This window comes from Scomber japonicus, chromosome 7 (assembly GCF_027409825.1).
Source record: "Scomber japonicus isolate fScoJap1 chromosome 7, fScoJap1.pri, whole genome shotgun sequence".
In the NCBI taxonomy this organism is placed as follows: Eukaryota; Metazoa; Chordata; class Actinopteri; order Scombriformes; family Scombridae; genus Scomber; species Scomber japonicus.
This window is the reverse complement of record NC_070584.1, coordinates 2582888-2602953: the sequence shown is the minus strand read 5'-3', so window position 1 is coordinate 2602953 and position 20066 is coordinate 2582888. Positions and strand designations below refer to the sequence as shown.

At 38.9% G+C, this 20066-nt stretch overlaps 2 protein-coding genes across 5 annotated transcripts; one reads left to right on the top strand and one right to left on the bottom strand.

Annotated features, from left to right (window-relative positions):
• Window positions 1-244: 244 nt before the first annotated feature.
• Window positions 245-13417, top strand: sass6 (SAS-6 centriolar assembly protein). The gene is made up of 16 exons (XM_053321755.1): window positions 245-306; window positions 1551-1611; window positions 2541-2620; window positions 2717-2821; window positions 3760-3928; window positions 4351-4428; window positions 5854-5973; window positions 6207-6398; window positions 6679-6873; window positions 8168-8257; window positions 8666-8845; window positions 10678-10759; window positions 10965-11074; window positions 11319-11422; window positions 11640-11731; window positions 13365-13417. The coding sequence occupies exons 1-16, from the start codon at window positions 245-247 to the stop codon at window positions 13415-13417; spliced, it is 1773 nt and encodes a 590-aa protein (XP_053177730.1).
• ahsg1 (alpha-2-HS-glycoprotein 1) lies at window positions 13311-19686 on the bottom strand. 4 transcript variants are annotated; one of them, XM_053321771.1, is made up of 8 exons: window positions 19462-19686; window positions 18776-18886; window positions 18546-18630; window positions 16895-17064; window positions 16552-16668; window positions 14924-15001; window positions 13922-14328; window positions 13311-13507 (listed from the first exon to the last, which is right to left on the bottom strand). In XM_053321771.1, the coding sequence occupies exons 1-7, from the start codon at window positions 19654-19656 to the stop codon at window positions 13948-13950; spliced, it is 1137 nt and encodes a 378-aa protein (XP_053177746.1). In that variant the 5' UTR covers window positions 19657-19686; the 3' UTR covers window positions 13311-13507; window positions 13922-13947. The 4 variants fall into 4 exon arrangements, with proteins under 4 accessions (XP_053177746.1, XP_053177745.1, XP_053177744.1 ...); XM_053321770.1 differs by having other exon boundaries at window positions 13383-13507; window positions 13899-14328; XM_053321772.1 differs by lacking the exon at window positions 13311-13507 and having other exon boundaries at window positions 13546-14151; window positions 14200-14328.
• Between the last annotated feature and the right edge of the window lie 380 nt (window positions 19687-20066).

Here is a 20066-nt window from a genome sequence, read left to right as displayed (position 1 = left end):
TGAAAGTTTACATGTGTAAGTTCCACCTCCAGTCACTAGGTGGCGGTAAAACCCTTTATGTTTTCCAACCGCCGTTCGACTGCAGGAAGAAGAAGGTCATCAAAGTTCTGTTTCCAGGGCGATGCTGTTGGCGGGTGAATACCGCCAATTAAAAATACAGACTGAGGGAATATCAGACAATAAACTAGTGCAGTCTATGTGGTGAAAGACAGTAGAGCTTATTCAGTGACCCCAGTGAAATAATATGGAGGAACTGTTCAGCAGAGTATTGGCAGTGAGTGTGAGGTGCAGTGACAGTGAAGACAGGTAAGCTGATGAAGCTGAACTCACAACGCCTGGTCATCAACGTGTTAAATACATATTCACCCTGCACAGCGGCAAATACAGCTTTCAAATGTAAACGTTGATTTATTATATTAGATCAAGACAAAATACACGGCATTCTAACTTTTAAAAGCCATCGTTATTTAGCTAGTTTTGTGTACATTAGCAACAATGATCAAATTTGTGTTTATGCTATTTATTATTTTGGCAAGTGTCCTCTGACAGACTAAATTTGTTTGTCCTCCAAAATTCTTCTACAATGTTTTATTGTAATGTTACATTTGGTGGTGCAAAATGTCAGCGCTCAGCATTGTCTTCTAAAGTAAACCTTGATTTGCAAGTGTTGTCATTTTAACAGCGAGTTACTTTCTTATTAGCTATATTTTCCTGTCCCTCATCCTACCAAACTGATATTTCTCTCTATTATATAGATTAAATTATGTTGTCATCTGCTGAACAAAGCTCAGAATGGCTGATAACCATTTAATGATACTCTGCACTTCAGCTGCTGAGTTCATGTTAGCTTCACAGACAATGAAGAGTGGCAATGAGGGAAAAAAATCACCATTGAAACCAGTGTAACACTGTGCAATGACAAATATAGACTACTGTTAGTGTGTTACAGTTGTTCTAAAACAACAACAGTACTGCTTGTAAGGCGAGGCAGTATGAACCTGAGATACTCAAGTGAATAAAGTAATACAGGTGGCAAACAGGTAACCTGGGGTTGTAGATGTTGGGATGACACATTCCTGTCCTGGATCTACTATTTACTATGTTGATTTTCAATGTACTTCTCTCTCTCTTGTGATATAGATAAAGATTGTTTGATTGAAACATCCAATAAGTAGCATGGTCAAATGTACAGAGTAGCTCATAATAAGAATTTAAGTAGATAATTACAAGGAAACACTATGGACCACAGAGCCTGTCTGGGAAGCAGGCATGTAAATGATGTCTCCATAGCCATCAGTATTCATCTTCACAATATTAAAAAAGTCAAGAGCGCCAGAATGTTTTTTTATATCAGTTGTGTTGTAATGAGAAATGTTACATCATACACCATTTTCTGACTGCTTACTGTAATGACATTAGCATAATCAGTTCAAGCACTGGTATAATTGAGATTTGAAATGATTTTGCAGATAATATTTTTTATTGGTTATGCTTACACACAGTTTGAAACAGGACTGTTATTTATAAGTTTTAATGGTTTCATTTTATAGGAAAGCAAACATCCGTGTCACCATTGAGCTTCAGCTGACAACAAGTCCAGTGCACAAACGGGTGAGTAGAAGCATTGCATATACAATTTAAATAGTGGTAATAGAGTTGTCAGCTAATTAGAAACAGATAGCCACCTCATCACATATTTGAGACATACACTTGTTCCTCTCCTTCTCTAGCCGCTCTGCAGACTTCAGTCCTTTAACTTTTAAATTCAAAACTGTTCTTGTGCTCTGATCATATTCATACAGTTACACAGTCCTACCTGGAAGGTGCCCAGTAAAATCACATTCTAATCTGCCAGCCACTGAGCAGTTCCATTGGAGCAGATGGGGTAAGGTGCTTGAGGGCACCCCAGTAGTGATAAAGAAAGGGGGAAAGTGCTGCTTTTTCACTTTCCCCTCCCAGGTTTATGGGGATTGAACCAGCAACTCTCCTGTCACAAGCCAACTACTTGTTAAAGAGACTTTTCTTCCTGGATTCTGTTCCAGAGAGTTGGTTTAACAGAGCCTAACTCTAAAACTCTGAGTTAATTCACTCTAAGATGGAAAACTTAGCTTTTAGTTTCAAGAGCTAATTACTGTTAGTTGAATCAACTCTGAGTATATTCACTCTGAGTTAAATTCCTGGTGATGAATGAAAAAGCCATCATCAGTGGAGTGGTTTACAAATGTGTGCACACAGATTATGAATCTGTGATCATGGTTTTTAAACCATGCACTCAGACACATTATCACATGAATCTTTTTTTTTCTCAGCTAATGTTATTAAATATAGTAATACAAACTAATACCCAACCAGGATTTTAATTTTTATCTCCTGATATAAATGAGTGCGTTGTGATATAAGTTTTGATATCTACTGTAACCATGGAGTAACAGCTACGTCAGGCATGAAAAGCTGCCAGTGAACCCAGAGTTCCCCTCATCTCAGAGCTAACAAACAAAGCTCAGCATGACTAACCTGTTGTTGTTTTTGGTTTATTTTAGGATCTTCTAGTAAGACTGACAGATGATCTAGATCCATATTTTCTCTTTAATCTCTCTATATCTGAGGATGATTTCCAAAGGTAAGTTCATAAAGTATAATGCTCAATGTTTGCACCAATTAACAGATGATGTTTGACTTACCCATATGTTTTCTTTTTCTGTCATTGTGGGTGTAGTTTGAAAGTCCAGCAGGGTCTGCTGATAGACTTTACATCATTTCCTCAGAAGTTTATTGACCTGCTTAATCTGTGCTATTCTGAGCAAGAGTCGGACAATCCAAGGTACGAAGACATGTGAACCACCACAAGTCATCATCACACTATTATCCTTCATAAATTCAGCTTTACACTGTAAGGACACATATAGGTTGTAGGTTAACGTAGTCCACATTATTGTTATTCTGTCACAAAGCTTGTATCCTAATTCATTTCAGACTAGAGTTTAGAGACTGAATAACTGCGATTTTCACACAGGTGGGTGACTTTCAACTGTGATTAACCCAAACATCTCATTAGCTGTCTGGCTGCAACTTGACTGTTCTGGTTCACTCTTAGTGTTCTCATTTTTAGGCAGCAGCAGGCAGCTGTTTTCAGAGAACAAGCTCTAAAAAACCACTGTACAATACAGTGTGTGTTTGGTGCTCAGCACCAAACACACACAGTTAGCTGTAGACTAGCTGGTGAACATTGTGGAGCATTTAGCAGCTACAGAGCCAGATATTTCCCTCAGGAGTTGGCAGGGAGTAAAAACAGAGCTAAAAGAGAGTGAATATTGGACTTCTATACAGCAGGTGGACAGAAACACCATTCTAAATTGCGAGGTTGAATTTGTTGGCAAACAGTTGCTTATTTCTTCATCCAGCAATTATGGAACAACATCATCATTCATTTAAATATTGATGATATGAGCTTTGTTCACTACTTGTTTCCATTGCCCCAAAAGTTGTGGCCAAAATTTCAGCTTTTGCAGGTTTAAAATACCAGATATTTTGTGTAAGTATTGTGAGGTATAGACAAAATTTGTAAACTTTTGAAATTAGAGTGATGCAGGAATTAGTTGATTTGGATAAATCTTTTGCTGAAATTTCCTGGAGGAAATAGGACATGTATGTGGATGGTTTTATCAGGTTTTTATTAGGTCTTATATCAAGTTTAATCTTTAATCTCTTAGCATTAGATCAACACCACACACTGCATACTGTTTGTATTTGTGTCCACAGGTTTCTCCTGCACTTGTCATGTCAGTCTCCAGTGCACGATGGTCCCGCCAGCTTCAGTGTTGTAGAGACAAATGCATTCAAACACTTGAACCACTTGTCTCTGCGGCTTACTCCAGGCTCTGACAAACTTGTCAGAGACTATCTGGCAATGTGCCTGACTTCCTTGAAGGTTGGTTCACTCAGCAAAATTCATCATCATGATACTGCCTAGCTTCCCGAGTAGAGCTGTGAACAGTAAAACTGATTAGAATGCTGTCTGATCAACGGTGTTTAATTGAAACATTTCCAATACCTTTTCCATCTGATGTTAGTTGAGGTGGTTGACTTTACACACTGTTTGTATGTTACTTGTACATTTCAGCCAGGTGAGTTCAGTTCCGTGAAGTTGTACTCTTATATTGTACCACATGTTTAAAGGATTTATAAAGAGAACTGATAGATCAGGAGAGGAAATATATTCTCATTGTACTATCAAAGGTAATAAAAAACCGTCACATGGATATTTTAAAAACTATTAAGGCTTTATCTGATTACCCTGAATGTAAGTAATCAAGTCAAGACTCTGTTATTAAGGACGCTTCAATGTTTCAGGCAGAGAAGCAGGCCTTGGAGATGAAGCTTAAGAAGACTGAAGATGATCTGTCCAGGCAGCTGAGTTATGCTCAACAGGTGAGCTTTGTTGTTGGACTTACTGCTTAGATTTCAGTCTCACAAGTGCAACAGAAAGTGGTCAGTCTTAGGTGATTAGATCACATCACTGGTCTCACATCTCTGAAACAGCTGAGCCAATCACAGTGGAGCATGACAACAATAAATGAGTAAATGGAACAGCATGTTTGTTTGGATCAGCAGCCCAGTGTGAACACACAGCGGCACAAAGCAACAGTCAGGAACACTGAGGCTTTTTACAACTTCATTTAGTCTTATAGAGGGATTGAAAGTCTGGTCATGTCATGCTAATCTAATCATATGAACAACCGAATACTGACTTATAACTGAGCAGTCAGGACAGCTCTGTAGAATGGCACTGTAATCTGACGCAGCACTTCTCAAATTATAGGTTGCAGATTTATCAACATTTCAGTTTTGAATAGGGAGTTTAGGGAAATGAAGATTTGTCCCATAACAAATGGAACTGTTTGATCATTTTAGTGTGAGCTGTGCTGCAGTCTTTCTATTTGAGAGAATCAGTGCAAGCAGTGTAGAGAAGGAAACAACTATAATTTGGTTAGCGATGTTCTGTAAGTCCTCAAGGACCACCCTGAACTTGTACCTCAAAGGGTTAAGATTTACTGTCATAATACTCTGTGCAGAAATCCTCCAGCTGTAGGCAGGACTCAAACATCAGGTTTTGGTTGAACCAGATCAGTCACTAACTGCCAAGGCATTTCTCTTCCTGTTGTGGTGTAAGGCAGGAGATGCAGTGGCATGGATTGTCTTGTATCAAATAGATCTTAAATATTTTTAGCAGTTGGTCAATTTCCAATCTGCTGTGAACAACAGATCTTACTTTAAGAATATCTCATATTTGCTTGGAGATAAAAGCAGACAGCTTTACCTACATTCATCTACTGATCGTAAAGTGTCATTAAAGTCACTTGTTTCTGGATTTTTGTGTGCTTGCATTATGTCATTATGCTGCACATTTTCTCAAAGTATTTAGTTTGCTCTAGTTGACAAAATCACTAGACTGTTAGCAGAGGGACATGCTGAGACTTCTCTTTCAGTGTCAGCAAAATATCAAACTGGAATCACGTCAAAAAAAGAAAGAAAAGTTCAGGACTTTTCACAGCATAAAACATCAAAACATAACAGCTGACAGATCTCCAGGTCAGTCACTTGAAGGAACTCTGCAGTCATGTGAGGAATGTAAGAGGTGTCAGTCGAATGTTTTTTTGTTTTGTTTTGTTTTTTGTCTCCATACGTATTAAGAAATTACAAACTAGTAACTAATTTCATGCTCAAACATTTTGTATATTAATCACACTGTAAAATCTATTATACTGAGAATATGTACAGAGTTTCATTACTACTGCTATAATGAGAGTGCTTTAAAAAAAATGTTATCTCAACTTCTGTGTATCTCCCTGACAGACTCTGTCTGAGAAGACTAAAGAGTTGGACAAACTGCGTTCAGAGTGGACGAGTCAGAGCAGCTCTCTGTCCAGCCGTCATTCTCAGGAGTTACAATCAGAGAGAGAGAAGGCTGTAGAGGTAAGCCTGACAACACTGTCTAATGCTGCTGTTATTAAACTGCTATGTTATGAGTTATGAGCTCTGCAGTTCTTTAAAAAGTAGTGCATTCTGTGATCTACTGGGGAAGCAATTATTCTCTGGAAACTAAGAATATGTTGATCACCATGGTGGTTATGTTCAAGAGTTATTAGTGATGTTTGTTTGCTTTTTTCCAGCTACACTAGAAAATGTGTAACAGCGCTTTGTTTCAGTTACACAGCAGGCTCCAGCAGCAGAGTGAGCAGCTCCGTCACGAGCTAGAGAGTGCTCATAAGAGGAGCAGCCAGCAGCTTCAGAGCAGACTGACTGAGCTGGAAGCCTCCTGCAGAGAGCTCACAGAGAGGAAATACAAGAACGAGTCTGTCGTCAGAGACCTGAAAATTAAACTAGTGGGTGCAGAGGAGGTAAGTGCCAGATGAAGAATGAATGTATGCAGATTACTAGACCTTTAAAATCCTGACACATGTAGGGGAAAATAACTGATTCAACCAAAAAGAGCAGAGAATTGCTGTGCAATGAGTCAGAACAAACTGCACCACCAGGTAGGGTTGGTCCGACAGTCATCGCTGATGGGGTGTTCATCGGCGATTGTATACAACCCTAAACCCCCCCACCCCCACCCCCCCGCTCCTCTGTTGAGTCCAGCTCTACTGTGGTCTGATTATCCTGCTGTTCTGTGTGTAGGAGTGCCAGCGCTCAAAGCAGCAGGTCTTGTCTCTGAGGAGAGAGAACAGCACTCTGGACACAGCGGTCCATGAGAAGGAGCGTTTGGTGAGCCAGCTGCAGATGAGAGTGGCTGTTCTGGAACAGGAGATTAAGGACAAGGATCAGCTCATGTGCCGCACAAAAGAAGTCCTGGAAGCCACTCAGCTGCAGAAGGTGAGAGCTGCAACTTCTCTAAGTGTTCTTTCAAACACCTGACAGGATGTTGGGAAACAACAGCACTCTTCAGTGTCAAGACTTTTGATAGCATGCCATTTTAGCATATACTGATGTTATTGTGGACACAGTATCACATCTATTTTTAGAAGTATACAGTAGTTTCTAAGTTGGCTTGCTGTGTCCAAGAAAACCTAATCAGATTGTTTTCTTTCTTTACAGTTGTAATCTATTTTTGTTTGCCTGTGAAATGTAGACTTGAAACATTTTTTAAGACAGATGAGCAAGAACAATAAACTAAATGCACCACCATTATACTGTCATCATCACACATAAATAAAGATTATTCCACACAGCTACTGACCTTTAGTACAAGGTGTTTCACATCCAGTTAAATAATCAGTTTGAGCACAGAGCAGAAACTGCTGCTACTCTGCTGCAGCGTTATCTATCTGACAAGTACAGACAAACTGAACAATGTAGAAGCACTTTAACTCTTCTATCCAGATATAATGCCTCATTGACTAACACAAACTAAGAGCACCGATCATTCATCAGCAGATGTGTACGGGTCAGTGACAAATAAGGGTTGGCATGATGAGAAATTCAAAAATGTCTTAAAAAATAGTTTTAAAAGCAGCATCAGGTTTATTAATATCTATATTTTGTGTTTTTGTTGGTTTTATGTCATTTGAAATAACATTTGTACCATTTCTATTACTAAAAGTAAGACTGAATGCTCCTGAACCTAAAAAATCTAATGAAAAGTAAAAGAATTGGAAGAATTACCTTTATTTAAATTTGAATGCGTTTTGCCAATATTGAGCAGGACTTATGATGATGTCATTGTATATTTAAGAGGTCAGGTGGTTCAGAGATGATGTTATATTATAAAGAGGTCAGGTGTCAGGTGAGGTCATAGTTTTAAATCTTTGATTGGTGATGTATCTTAGGTAAATGTGCACATGCATGCACACTATTATTATTTTATGTTTTTTTTCTATTTCGTAGTTATTTGTTTTTAATCTAACAGGTGAATTCTGCATAATATAGATAGAGGCCCTTGATAAGCCCTTTTTTGGTTTCTTGCCGCTATCCTTCTTCTGTTGTTATTTCTTTATCCTTTGCTTTTTGTCTTATTATTGTGCAAAATAAAAAGGTGAAAATGAAATGAACATCACATCTGGATTGTTTGGAAAAGAACAGAAATGAAAATAGCTGGAAAGCTTTACATTAACCTCAGACTTATTATTTACAGTTGTACATTTTTAACCTGTGTGTTTTTATTTTGTAGGAATCAGTGGAAGAAAATGCTGAAAGTAAAGAACTCCAGATTAAAAAACTTGAAGCAACAGTGAAGTCGCTGTCTGATGAGCTGATAAAGGTTTGTTTATCTGTGTGCAAACTGCCTATCTGCTGTTATAGCTTCAGTTCAAAACTGAACCAATTCAGGAAAAACATTATATCTGACCTCAGGCCTTTTAGTCATTGAGTAACACATCACTCCATGTGTCATACAAACCTGCCTTTTGACCTACCAAGTTTATATCATTCTGTATTGGCCAGACATGTTGAAAAAGAATCCATACTTAAAATGTATTTTGTAGACAAGAGAAATGTTTGTAAAATTGAAAGTGTTTGAGAAGTGCTATATAAAGTTATTATTATTAGTAGTGGTAGTAGTAGTAGTAGTAGTAGTAGTAGCAGTAGCAGTAGTAGTATTCTAACTTCACCTGAAGCATGAATATGGTCCAGTCTGCTTTCTTACCTCCCTTTATCTTTCTGTATCCAGGCTAATAGTATCATTAAGAAACTGCAGTTGGAGGTCCGAGGTCTAGTTGGAAAAATAAAGGTGAAAAACACAGTGACTGTGTCGCAGGAGAAGGTCCTCCAGGAAACATCAGATAAACTTGAGAATGTTGAAAAGGATCTACAGAGAGCCCAGCAGCAGCTCATCATTAAAGATGAACAGGTATGTTTTCAAATCATGAAAACTGCAGACACACTGCATTAAGCTTTCTTTAGGCCTTTCTTAAACTGGACTGGTAAAGTGGCTCCATCACTGTTCCAGTTCAAAGTCTGCATTTAACCAAAACAATGTGTGGGTACGAGTGCTTCCTGGACTCACAATGACTTTGTTTGAGGTTCCTCTTTGGATAGGGATACATGAAATACAAAAAATACCAAAACTCTCTTTTAAAACATTTCAAATGCCTTCATTGTCATTACATGGTCAGATTAGAGTTCAAAAAGAAAACTCCTCACACATTTTGGCATCAAGCCATCGTTAAGAAGTCAAACTCATCTCATGATGAGGTGTGGCCTAGAGGAGGGTGTAGACATATACAAACTCCAGCAGATGGCAGCATCCATCAAATCTGAATTAAAGAGGAACAACGTGAATGCAAACAATGGCCATGATTAAATGGTTAATAGACTGTGGATGTGTGGGTGAACTAGGAGTAGTAAAGTATCCCAGCATGCACTTCACATCCCTTATGATGTTACAACATACCATCAAACACAACTTTAAAATGTTTGTACTACAACTATGAGAAAGTAATGACTTAGATGTTTCATATAAGGTTGATTGAATTAAATCATTTCTAATTGAAAATATATTAGTTTTCAGGAATGGAGAGCCACTTCTCTCTCCTATCCTTCCTCTCTCTCCTCTCTACTCCAACCGGTCGAGGCAGATGTTCTCCCACTATGAGTCTGGTTCTGAGGTTTCTTCCTGTTAAAAGGGAGTTTTTTCTTGCCACTGTTGCCAAGTACTTGCTGATGTGGGAATGTTGGGTCTTGTTGTGATTTGACGCTATACAAATAAAGATTGATTGATTGAGAGGCTTCCTAAGAACCAAGGTCACCCAAGAGGGGTTCTCATGAGCTACAGCCCAATCTAAGTCTTATACTTCCTTTTGAGATTAATGTCGATCTATTATTATTGTTACTGTTCACCTATTATTGTTGATGGTAGATTGGTTTGTGTGAAGGTAAAGTACAGGCTGATGGTCTCATGCACAGTTACAGTTGTAAAGCAGCACTGCCTCTGTGGACTTTTAGCTCTTACATACATACAGATCTCACATAGAGACCACACATCAGATGACAAAAGCAGAGGCACTGTGCTAGAGTTGTAAATGTACACCAGTTAAGAAAACAAAAGGTGTTATAGACTCCACTTCCAGCTGGTACAAATATGATCTGTATCTGGATTTTGTTGCTTTTACACTTGGTATTAAAATACATTTTAATTTTCCACATTGAGACTCATTCCACATTGTGAATGAGTCTCAATATGCAAACTAGGGAGGTAGAGCTGGTGGTGATGTTGACTCTTAGGTAAGGGGAAGCAATGCCACTGATGGGTGTCTTTCATTTTTTTACATGGGAAGACTTTTAGCTGCTGCTACTACTCACACTTTTGCAGGGCTGTGAGTAGGGTTGTGAGTATCCAGATACAGATCACATGTTTAATACCAGGTGTAAATGGGCTGATGCTATTCACTTTAGAAATGGTAAAGGTGTTCTATTAAATATTCTCTTCACATTTTTGCATTTGTAATTCCAGTTCCTCCAATGTGAGCATTATTTTAATTGAAAATGTAATACCTTTTGTCATTTTTGTCCTCATATTGACTCAAAGTCCAGACAGAAATGAAATAGCATGTTTTTACTTTATTACAGCATACATAGTGTATGTGCTTTGTGAATCACTTGTCCTGTGTTCTCCTGAGGAAAAATGAGAAATCAAAAGTTTGAAGTTATGAACTTAATGACAATTTTATTTATACGTTACAGGTTTCAAAACTGAAGGAGCAATTGGAGACAACAGTACAGAAGCTAAATGAAAGCAGAGAGGTGTTAAAAACAAATGAGAATGGTGAGGAAGCTTATCTCACTTATTTCAATGAGTATACTTACATTAGAGGAGCCTCTAGAGACTACTGCTCACATCCAAAAAAATGTGCCTATACTACTTTACTGCTACATCCATCTTCCTACACTGTAGAAATATTATGATCAAAGTGCCTTAGCAGTTTTTGGAATGTTCTCTCATTTGCTATCATATTTGTATTTTATTGTAGTCATAAGTTGGCTCAACAAGCAGCTAAATGAAAAGCAGATGCCCAGAAAGCCTCAGTCTCCTGAACGTTTGGAGAATCCTTCAGTTGTATCTACAGTGACAGGACTGAGGGTAAGAGAGAGCTCCTTGCTGTGCTTCCATCCATATTAACACAAACTCAATCATTAGCTCTTTGTTGACTTTATCCTTCCCACTTGTGTACGACTTTAAACATGATTAGTATGATTATAAAATTAGACTCTTCATCAAGTATAGAATACAACTCAAAAGTAAGATATTGCATATCATTTTACACCTTCACCAACTATTTACAGTGTTGGCTAAAACTGTCAGTGTGTTGTTGCGTTTTTTCCAGGCACAATTTTATCCTCAGACAGGCAGACCTGCTGTGACTCCTGTAGACGCTGCTGATGTCACTGCTGCTGATCAACAAGTAATGCAGCCAGTCAACAGACACATGTCAGTTTGGATGATTGCTTTTTCTTTCCACATAATGAAACATATTGAGTCTAAAGTAGACATCTGAATCTCTTTACATTATGATAAAATATTTGTTTTCCTTTTCAACACGTGTGTTGTCTGTAGGGAGATTTCATTTCATTCCAGTACTGTCAGGCTGTGACAAAGATGACATTCATTTATAAATCACGCTCATGTGTTTTCCTCTTGTCCTCAGTGGAGACTCTGCACTTCTGGATTCAAAGTACTTTGAGAGGAGAGACGATAGCATCCCAATCTATGGTCTGCCGTCCAATCTTCTTCACAGAGGTACAACTACATTGACTGGTAAATACCAGTTTCATTTGACCACTTCAGCAGATGATGTCTTGTCTGCAGTGTGAGAATAGACCAGGCTGTTTTTCCATTTTTTTGTCCAGTTTTTATTAAATGTAAGTGGTTCAAGAGCAGTGAATAATTTTGAAATGTACAGAGGTAAGCTGTAAAGTGTCAGAAATTAAAAGGAAAAACTGTGTTGCTCCCCAACAGCCTAGATCATCTCTACCTGCTGGAATCTGCAGACTAAAATGATGGCTCATTTGACTTTTTAAGGCAGCTACCATATAGGTTAGCCTGATGTGAGTGAAACTTGTAATACACTACTAATAATAGAAGACAATGTCCAGCTTAACTGTAGGTCTATTCATATTTTAAATAACTGATCCCATATAAAACTTTCAAAGGAAAAGGGAATAACTGTTTTCTAAATAAATTGAAATTAAACAAAAACACAAATTAAACTCATTTAAAATAAACAAAAAGTAATCTCTGAAATAATATTAAATTACCTTTTTATAGAAATTAGTAAATCAATTTATAACCTAAACATATGTACATCTTAATTGGCTCTCACAGAAATATTACACAAATGCAACAACACACTCTTTATCACTCACTCAGATCAAACTTTTTAAACAGACTGTAAGCAAACAAAGCAAAGGTACATAAGCTCTTCTTCAGTATTATTGTAAATACTTATAACTATATAAGTACAGTTTTGTTTCTTTTGGTATGATTTTTTTGCTGTTATCTTAAGGAACTAAATTACTTTAACCCTTCATTTTGGGGATGAAGTAATGTATAAACATGAATAGTTTTTCTGCACCAATGGAAGTAAATGAGGCCTTTTGTGACAAAGTCCTAACTGAATGAGACAAGCGAACGTCAGTGACAAAATCAGTTTGATTGCTTTGTTTTCTATTGGATGTCCTAACTGTCGGCACACCGCTTTGAACTGAACTTCTGTTGGAGGCCCTGTTTCTATTTACCTGCTGCTGCTCGCCTTGAAAGCACGGCATGGACAATGAACAGCTGTTTATTTGAGTTAAAATGAGGAGTTATCTCTGATACCTGCTCATGTCACTTCAATGTGAATGCCTGAAGGGAGATGGAGGTTTTTGCTGTTAGCTATATTTTATGTCCAGTAAAGAAATATTACAATATAAAATGTATGTTTTCTATTTAAAAAGTACAAACATAGGGCAGCAAGGAGATACCAAGCCCTCATCAATGAGCACAGATAACATGATTCACCATGACAACAGGAGAAACAAAGGGCTCAGTCCTCCTAATTTTCCCCAGAGGAGTTAGAAATATTAATGAGAATATACAAGCAATACAGTAGCAGCAGCAAACGAACATGAGCTGACATGACAGAAAATTACTAACCGAGTTAATGTGTGAATATTAATGAAAAAAGAAAAGTTTTGTCTTGAGTGGTCCACTTATTCAACATTTACAGACAGATGGGTAAATGACGAACGACGGTGAATGAAACTGAACTGGCTTTGTGAAACAGGCCTCAGGTGTCTACAGTGCATGGAAACAAATGCAAATCACACAACAGGTATCACATGTTGAATGAGTGAAGATCATGTAATAGAAGTTCTTTTAATCTTTTCAGAGCTCCCTCAACGAACCAAGCCCTCCGTAGTCTCTGCGTACTTCTCTGCTTGAAGCAACAAGATGACTGAGCTTCGTTTCAGATCCAGGTGGATGAAGGTGCATTAAATCCTCAAACTGCTCCACTACAAGACTGATACTGACCTGTTTAGAGGGAAAGAGTTTGTTACAATCTTTAGTCCATTTGTTGGTTCAGTAAATGCTGTTAAAACTGTCTGCATGGTGGGTTTCAGTGATCATGGAGTATGAACTTTTCCTAATATATAACCTACATTAGGTTTGCCAGCCTGAAGAAGTGTTGATATTGTGTTTTGTTCTGTTGTATTTTAGTGTGTATTCAATGTCTAGTCTTTAATAAACTGTTTTTCAATCCTCATCACGGTATTACTTACAGTACTAATATCAGAATATCAACTCATCTAACATTTGTTTTTAATTTATCACTCATGTCTCTCAGACATCTCAGTGGAAAAGGTTTGAGTCACAAATTAACAGTTTTTTTACATGTGCGCTTTAATATGCTAGAATTTCTTACATTAGAGGCTGTTGTCTAATCACCTTAACATGGCATCGTGTGTATATCTTTAGGTATGTTTGGGACGGGGGTGCAGTTCAGGATGAGGCCAGGGGCAAATTGGGTGGAGAGCTGGGTCAGACTGGAGCAGGTTCAGAGAATAGCAGTGATGGGATGGGGGGGGGGTGAAGGGAGGTCTTCCTTGACCAGGAGGGGGTCTTCTACCACCAACATGGGGGGGTCCATGGCCAGCATGGGGAGGGGGTCCATGGCCAGCATGGGGAGGGGGTCCATGGCCAGCATGGGGAGGGGGTCCATGGCCGATAGGGGGAGGGGGTCCATGGCCAGCATGGGGAGGGGGTCCTTCATGACCAGGAGGAAGCGGAGGGCCTACATGATATGGAGGTCTACATACAGGCTCCCGCTCACCAGGGCTGAGGGCAGTAACATTCTGTTGAGAACAGAGCCAGTAGAAAGTTACTTGATGTGAATTTCTGCATGGTGTAACTGTACATTTGTTTCACATTTCTGGCACCCCTTGATAACATATCTTGGTGATTCTTTTTTTTTTTTTAATTTATTATTGAAAAAGACAAAAACCTGACTAGGATATGGGAAAAATATATAATTTATTTTTATAGCGCCAGATCACAATAAAAGTCACCTCAAAGCACTTCACACAGAACACAGGACACAGGACTCAACCAATTGATGTAAATAGAGGGGGGTTTATGGGCAATACGGAGGCTTTGGGTGGGTAATTTTTGCCAAAAAATAAATAAATAAAGTGTTAGTTCATTGTAAATAAAATACCCTATTTATGTCTTGATGATTGTAAGTTAATTAAAAAAACAACAACAACCCATGTTGTAATGTTTTTAGGGCACTTCTCAGTCATGGGCCCTTAGAATCATCCTAACTTTTCACCCCCTTATGATGCCCCTGTAGACAACTGCTTGTCATTTTCTACTGATGCTTTGGAAAGACAACCAAGACATGAAGTAGATTATGTGCATAAACAGAACATGTTTAGAATTTGGACTTACGGATGGAGGATAGAATTCACACTCAACAGACCCGAGTCCCTCTTTGGCAGAATAGGATGAACTGCAAACAGCATGATGCTTCACAGAGAGGACAGAGACAATGAGAACATGTAGGAAACCAACAGTGAATGACTGAAACATGCAACATTACACTCAGTTGTACTGAGATCACACTCTCTAGACCTCTTTTTCAACTCCATAATATGCTCTTCAACCAATGGTGATAGTGCTGTTATCATGTGACCTTAATATGGAAGATAAGTCACATAACAGAAGGAGGGAGATGGTAACTCCTGTCTCTGGAGAAAGAGCAAGGAAGACACTTTGAACAGTCACCCACTGAAGTGCTCTACCAAAAAGCCTCATGGATGGATTTTTGCCAATTTGCATAAACTGAAGGTCTACTCTGTGCAATAGTCAGGCGGTGGAATTAGGGTAGTTGTCACAGCTGTCACTCAAGACATCCTTTTTATATCTTTAAATGACCAATTAATCTTATCAGAAAAATTTGCACTTGAACATGGGCTACATGATAAGCACATAAAATGACAGACACCATCTTTGGGAAAAATTGATGTGATGTATACTTTGTTTCATTTGGCATATGTCCCATTCTCTAAAATGAGGGGGTGGGATTTATGACCTATATTGCTGCCAGGCAATCAAGAGGTTTTGGCTTTGCTTCTCAGGAGCGGTCCCAAAACCCTCAATACAACACCTTCAAAGTGCAGGAGAGCAATGCTGGAAGCAGGAGGCTAATCTCACTGTGCTGTAAGACAGAGGGGTTCAGAGGGTCTTTTGTACCTGTGGCCAATCAGGCTTTACAGCAATAACATCACTAAAAAGTCACGGGGCACTGCAATAATAATAGTTTTTAGGTTGCCGTTTAATCTAATCTGCTCTTACCTTCTTTCTTAACCACAGGGTCTTTGTATATTTTTGTATTATTCATGTGTCTAAATGGAGGTACTGGATACCTGAATTCCCGCTATGGGGATGAATAAAGTATATAACTACCTACCATCTTTATATAGTCGATGGTCCGCTAGGAAGTCGGCGGAGGGGAGGAAAAGCCAGGCAGACAAAGGGCCACACTAACAGCTGACTGTTCACCTGCAAACCCACTGGACACCACTTAAGCTGACATTTGTACCCACAGGGCATTTGTACCCACAGGGCAGATTCTACCGTTGCTGGGCGAAGGCTGGGCGAAGGCTAGAGTCTCAGCATGGGAAAGTGAAAGTTACAGTTTTCTAATAAACACTTCAACTATTTATATGTGAGCTTGTCTTCAGTAGGAACCAGTGGGCCTGGGGCTGAGGGCCTAAAACAATAGGGAGGTCAGACAGTATTGCACTTCAGACTAATTTGGTTTTGGGCTTTGATTTGTTGACAAGACAAGTCTAGAATAAAAATCAGTGTTTGGGGTTGAAGCCACTTAAACAAACCTTTCCAAAGCAAATGCTAGTGAGACAAAGAGAGAGTGGCTGCTAAGAGACTAAGCTACCTGACACATCAAGCCATATTTAGAGAACCAGAGCTTGCCCATCAAATCCTTTACGTGTCCTCTTATACATTTGAGTACATGACACATCAATGAAGCTTCTACATGTATGAGTTGCACTTACAGCTCTGTCAGGGCAGAGGGGTTTGCATGCCTCAGGAAGTATTCTGGATCCCATTGGGCAATGAGTCTCCACAAGGACAACTTCAGGATAGTACACCATCCCTGCTCTCATCATGTACTGAGAGAGGAGCAGAGGAAATCAGGGCAAGGAGTGAGATTCACATTACACCTTTGACATTAGTGAGCCATGTACATACCACCATACCATTACAGATACAAACAGTCATGCAGTGTTTGGCTTTTAAAACAGATGACCTCTCAAGCATACTCGGGAGGGGATCTAACTTGTCCAACTAGGTGCAGTGTCCTCAATTGCGTGTGTGTGTGAGAGAGATTGTCTTTACCCCAGATAGAACCCGTCCAGCCTCCTGCAGGATGTAGTAGTGCTGGTTGGAGGTGTTCTGATTGAATATTTTCACTGTTTCATCCACAGACCTCATAGCTTCAGGACTGTTGAGTGGAATCAGCGAGGGACAGTCAGGGCAGATCCTCACCATCTCCACGTTAGTTTTTGCTACACAAAGTCATCATTATGAGTGAGTGTTTTGTAAATCTCTTAAATTTGCACATCTGGCAAGTAGCATCCAGCTGCAGCCCTGGAGCAGAAGCCCCTGACGTGACAAAAGCCTCTGGCTTGACAGAAGTGCCCCTGGCATGACGGAAGTGGCCTCCTTTTTCAAATTAAAATTGCTTAACATAGTGTCTATGAATTGTCCCTCATTTGTTTTACCTTTATTTAATCCTGCAAGTCAATGTTTTGTTTTTTAATAAAACAGAATTGCTTAATATAGCATGTAGGCTATGAATTGTCCATTTATATTTATTTTACCCTTATTTAATCAAGTCATTAAGAACTAACATACTGTATAGAAGATTAATCCTTGTTTTATTTAATCTGAGAACTCTATTCAATCTTAGTTATCATCAGTCCTATTGTGAGTGTGAGAGAGTGAACCTCCCTACCACCACCACACAAACATAATATTCAAATTTGTATTCATAATGTTGATATTAAAGTTAAATCCATGAAATGTTAACATTATAACTTGATTAGTGTAGGCTTCTAACTAACTAACTTCTGAGTCTTACAGTAGCCTATAAACTTGTGGAGTCAATTATACCGTTGTTTTTGCTCAGAGCGGCGATTAACTTCTGCCTGACACTTCAGGTAAGGATTGGCAATATATGAGCAGCGATTCCGGCAAGGATTGGATATGGCGGCGCTCTTGACGGCCATCTTTACCATACACATATATACGTATATATGTCTATGATCTTTACCGCAGCAAGGTACTCGCATATCCTCAAAAAACCTAAGTTCTGGTATTCTACGTCACTCCCATCATGCCAGGGGCACTTCCGTCAAGCCAGACGCTTTTGTCACGTCAGGGGCTTCTGTTCCGGGGCTGCAGCTGGATAGTATTGGCATCTGGCTGACAGAACGAATAGCAGTCATTCCTAAGCACCATAACCATAGTTTATTTGCTATAACTTTAATGTCAGTTGGTTTGATCATTCTGCCTCAAATGATAATGTATTTGAAAGTATAAATGCAGATGAACTTACTATTGAACCTACCAGAGTTGCTCAAGCATCATCATATCTGCATTTAACACAGATAAGTTCAGATCTGATAAACCTTTGTAAATGTGTTTCTTGTTAGTCTTGTACAGGTGATACAGTGGTTTGAGATTTTAAGAGAACCTTGTGTGTTCTGCTGATAGATTCATTGTTTTGTGTGATTGTTATATATCAAGTTGAATGTTAATTTTCACATTTTAGTATCTGAAAACAAGATCAAAATTCAAACAATTATAAAATAATTTAACCATACCACAGTTGCCATATCCAAATATATGAATGAATCATTGTAAAAACTGGATTTAGAAAAAAAAAAAAACAAAGAGACCCAAGGTCCAGGGCTTTTGCCGAATTGTCCGATATCAATATTCTGTGTAGCAATACAGTGTAATACATAACAGGAAAGAAGCATACCTTGCCTCGTGTCACATTCATATTTGGTGACTTTCGCATCACCACTTTTCACAGTGATCATAACAGTGCAGTTGGCCATCACCGCCTACAAAGAAAAAGATGTTTACTTTTAACATTACATGAATGCCTTTAATAGGCGTTTCAAATTAGTTTGTTATTTCATGCATAACCACACACAAAAAGGTCTGCACATTCTTCTTCCTGGCTCTAACAACATGATGAGTATTTACCCGTTCATGCTCTTCACGGATCTCACAGTCCTCAAAGGGTTTGGGATTAACAACATGACACTTTGTCTCCTGAAGCTTCAACTGCAACTCAACATCACAGTCCCCATCGACCTGGAAACACACAGTAAGAACATAACGATCACAATTATTGGGAAGGTACAATGATGTTTTTAATGTCCCAACGCCACCATCATGAGCCTCTTTAAAAAGTAGCACTACTGTCTCATTGTTCATGGTACATTTGTCTTTGTCTTGATAAAAACATTGTAAGTCCCTTCAGATAAAGGTGAACATTATACATATTGGTATAGTGTCTTGTTTTTGGACAACACCCTTTTCTTGTCACACAAAACTGATAAGTAAAAATACTAGTGAGCAAATCAGACACTACCTGCTGACACACTGTCTAAAATAATAATTCAAGCCACTGTCACAAAAGCTGCCTGTCCCAATTTTAGCTTTAGTGGATTCTGATGCTGAGCAGAGTTTCCTTGTTTCCCTGGCCAGCATTACTCAAAGTTCCTGAAGAGTACAAACTATCTCATGGTGTATAGTTGCTATCTGTCAGTTAAATGTAGTTCAGTGTTTCCAGCGTGTTGACAGCGTTTATCTGTAAGACCACTCAACATACTACAATATTAGTTGAGTAAACGTGTACAGTTACTGTCCGTGTTTAGTTCCCGTACCGTAACCACTTTGATATCTTGAGTCTCGCTGAGTCTGAACTTGTAGCCATGGTCATGACGTTCATTGATGTGATGCATTGCCAGATGTGCTGCCGCAGCACCGCTGTCTTCACTGCATGTTACCAACTCCACCGCTGGAGCAGCGCTGCAGAGCAGCACTGCTGAGGACAGCAGCAGCAGCTCGATGTGCTTCATGGTGTAGAGTAGAGAGCCACAGCAGACCACTGAGCTGGAGATATTTATAGACACAGACAGGTTAGCAGCATTGAGAGGGAGTTACAGAGAGTGGCAAACATCATGAAGGATAAATGAGATAAGAAACAGATAAGGTGTAGACCACAGAGTTGCCAAACCAGAAAACAAACAGAGACTTTAACCAGAGCAGCTTGTTTTCAAATGTTCACTCAAACATTTGGTTTCATCATGGATACAAACCATTTTCTGTCACCATACAAGCACTTCTACTGAAGCTCATTTAATTAGAGGAGTTGTCAGTTACTCTACATAACATACAATGAGCATCATGCAAGAACATGTTTGTATTCGCAAGTTAAATTTCTCTTACTTTATTCGTGAGGCGGACGTGTGAGTGTTTCTCGTCAGAT

Coding starts and splice junctions, on each gene's coding strand:
- ahsg1 (XM_053321771.1), bottom strand. CDS start 19,656: ATGAAGCACATCGAGCTGCTGCTGCTGTCCTCAGCAGTGCTGCTCTGC. Junction 18,631..18,775: donor TCCGTGAAGAGCATGAACGG/GTAAATACTCAT, acceptor TTTTCTTTGTAG/GCGGTGATGGCCAACTGCAC. Junction 17,065..18,545: donor TGAATGTGACACGAGGCAAG/GTATGCTTCTTT, acceptor GACTTTGTGTAG/CAAAAACTAACGTGGAGATG.
- sass6 (XM_053321755.1), top strand. CDS start 245: ATGGAGGAACTGTTCAGCAGAGTATTGGCAGTGAGTGTGAGGTGCAGT. Junction 8,258..8,665: donor TGTCTGATGAGCTGATAAAG/GTTTGTTTATCT, acceptor TTCTGTATCCAG/GCTAATAGTATCATTAAGAA. Junction 8,846..10,677: donor TCATCATTAAAGATGAACAG/GTATGTTTTCAA, acceptor TATACGTTACAG/GTTTCAAAACTGAAGGAGCA.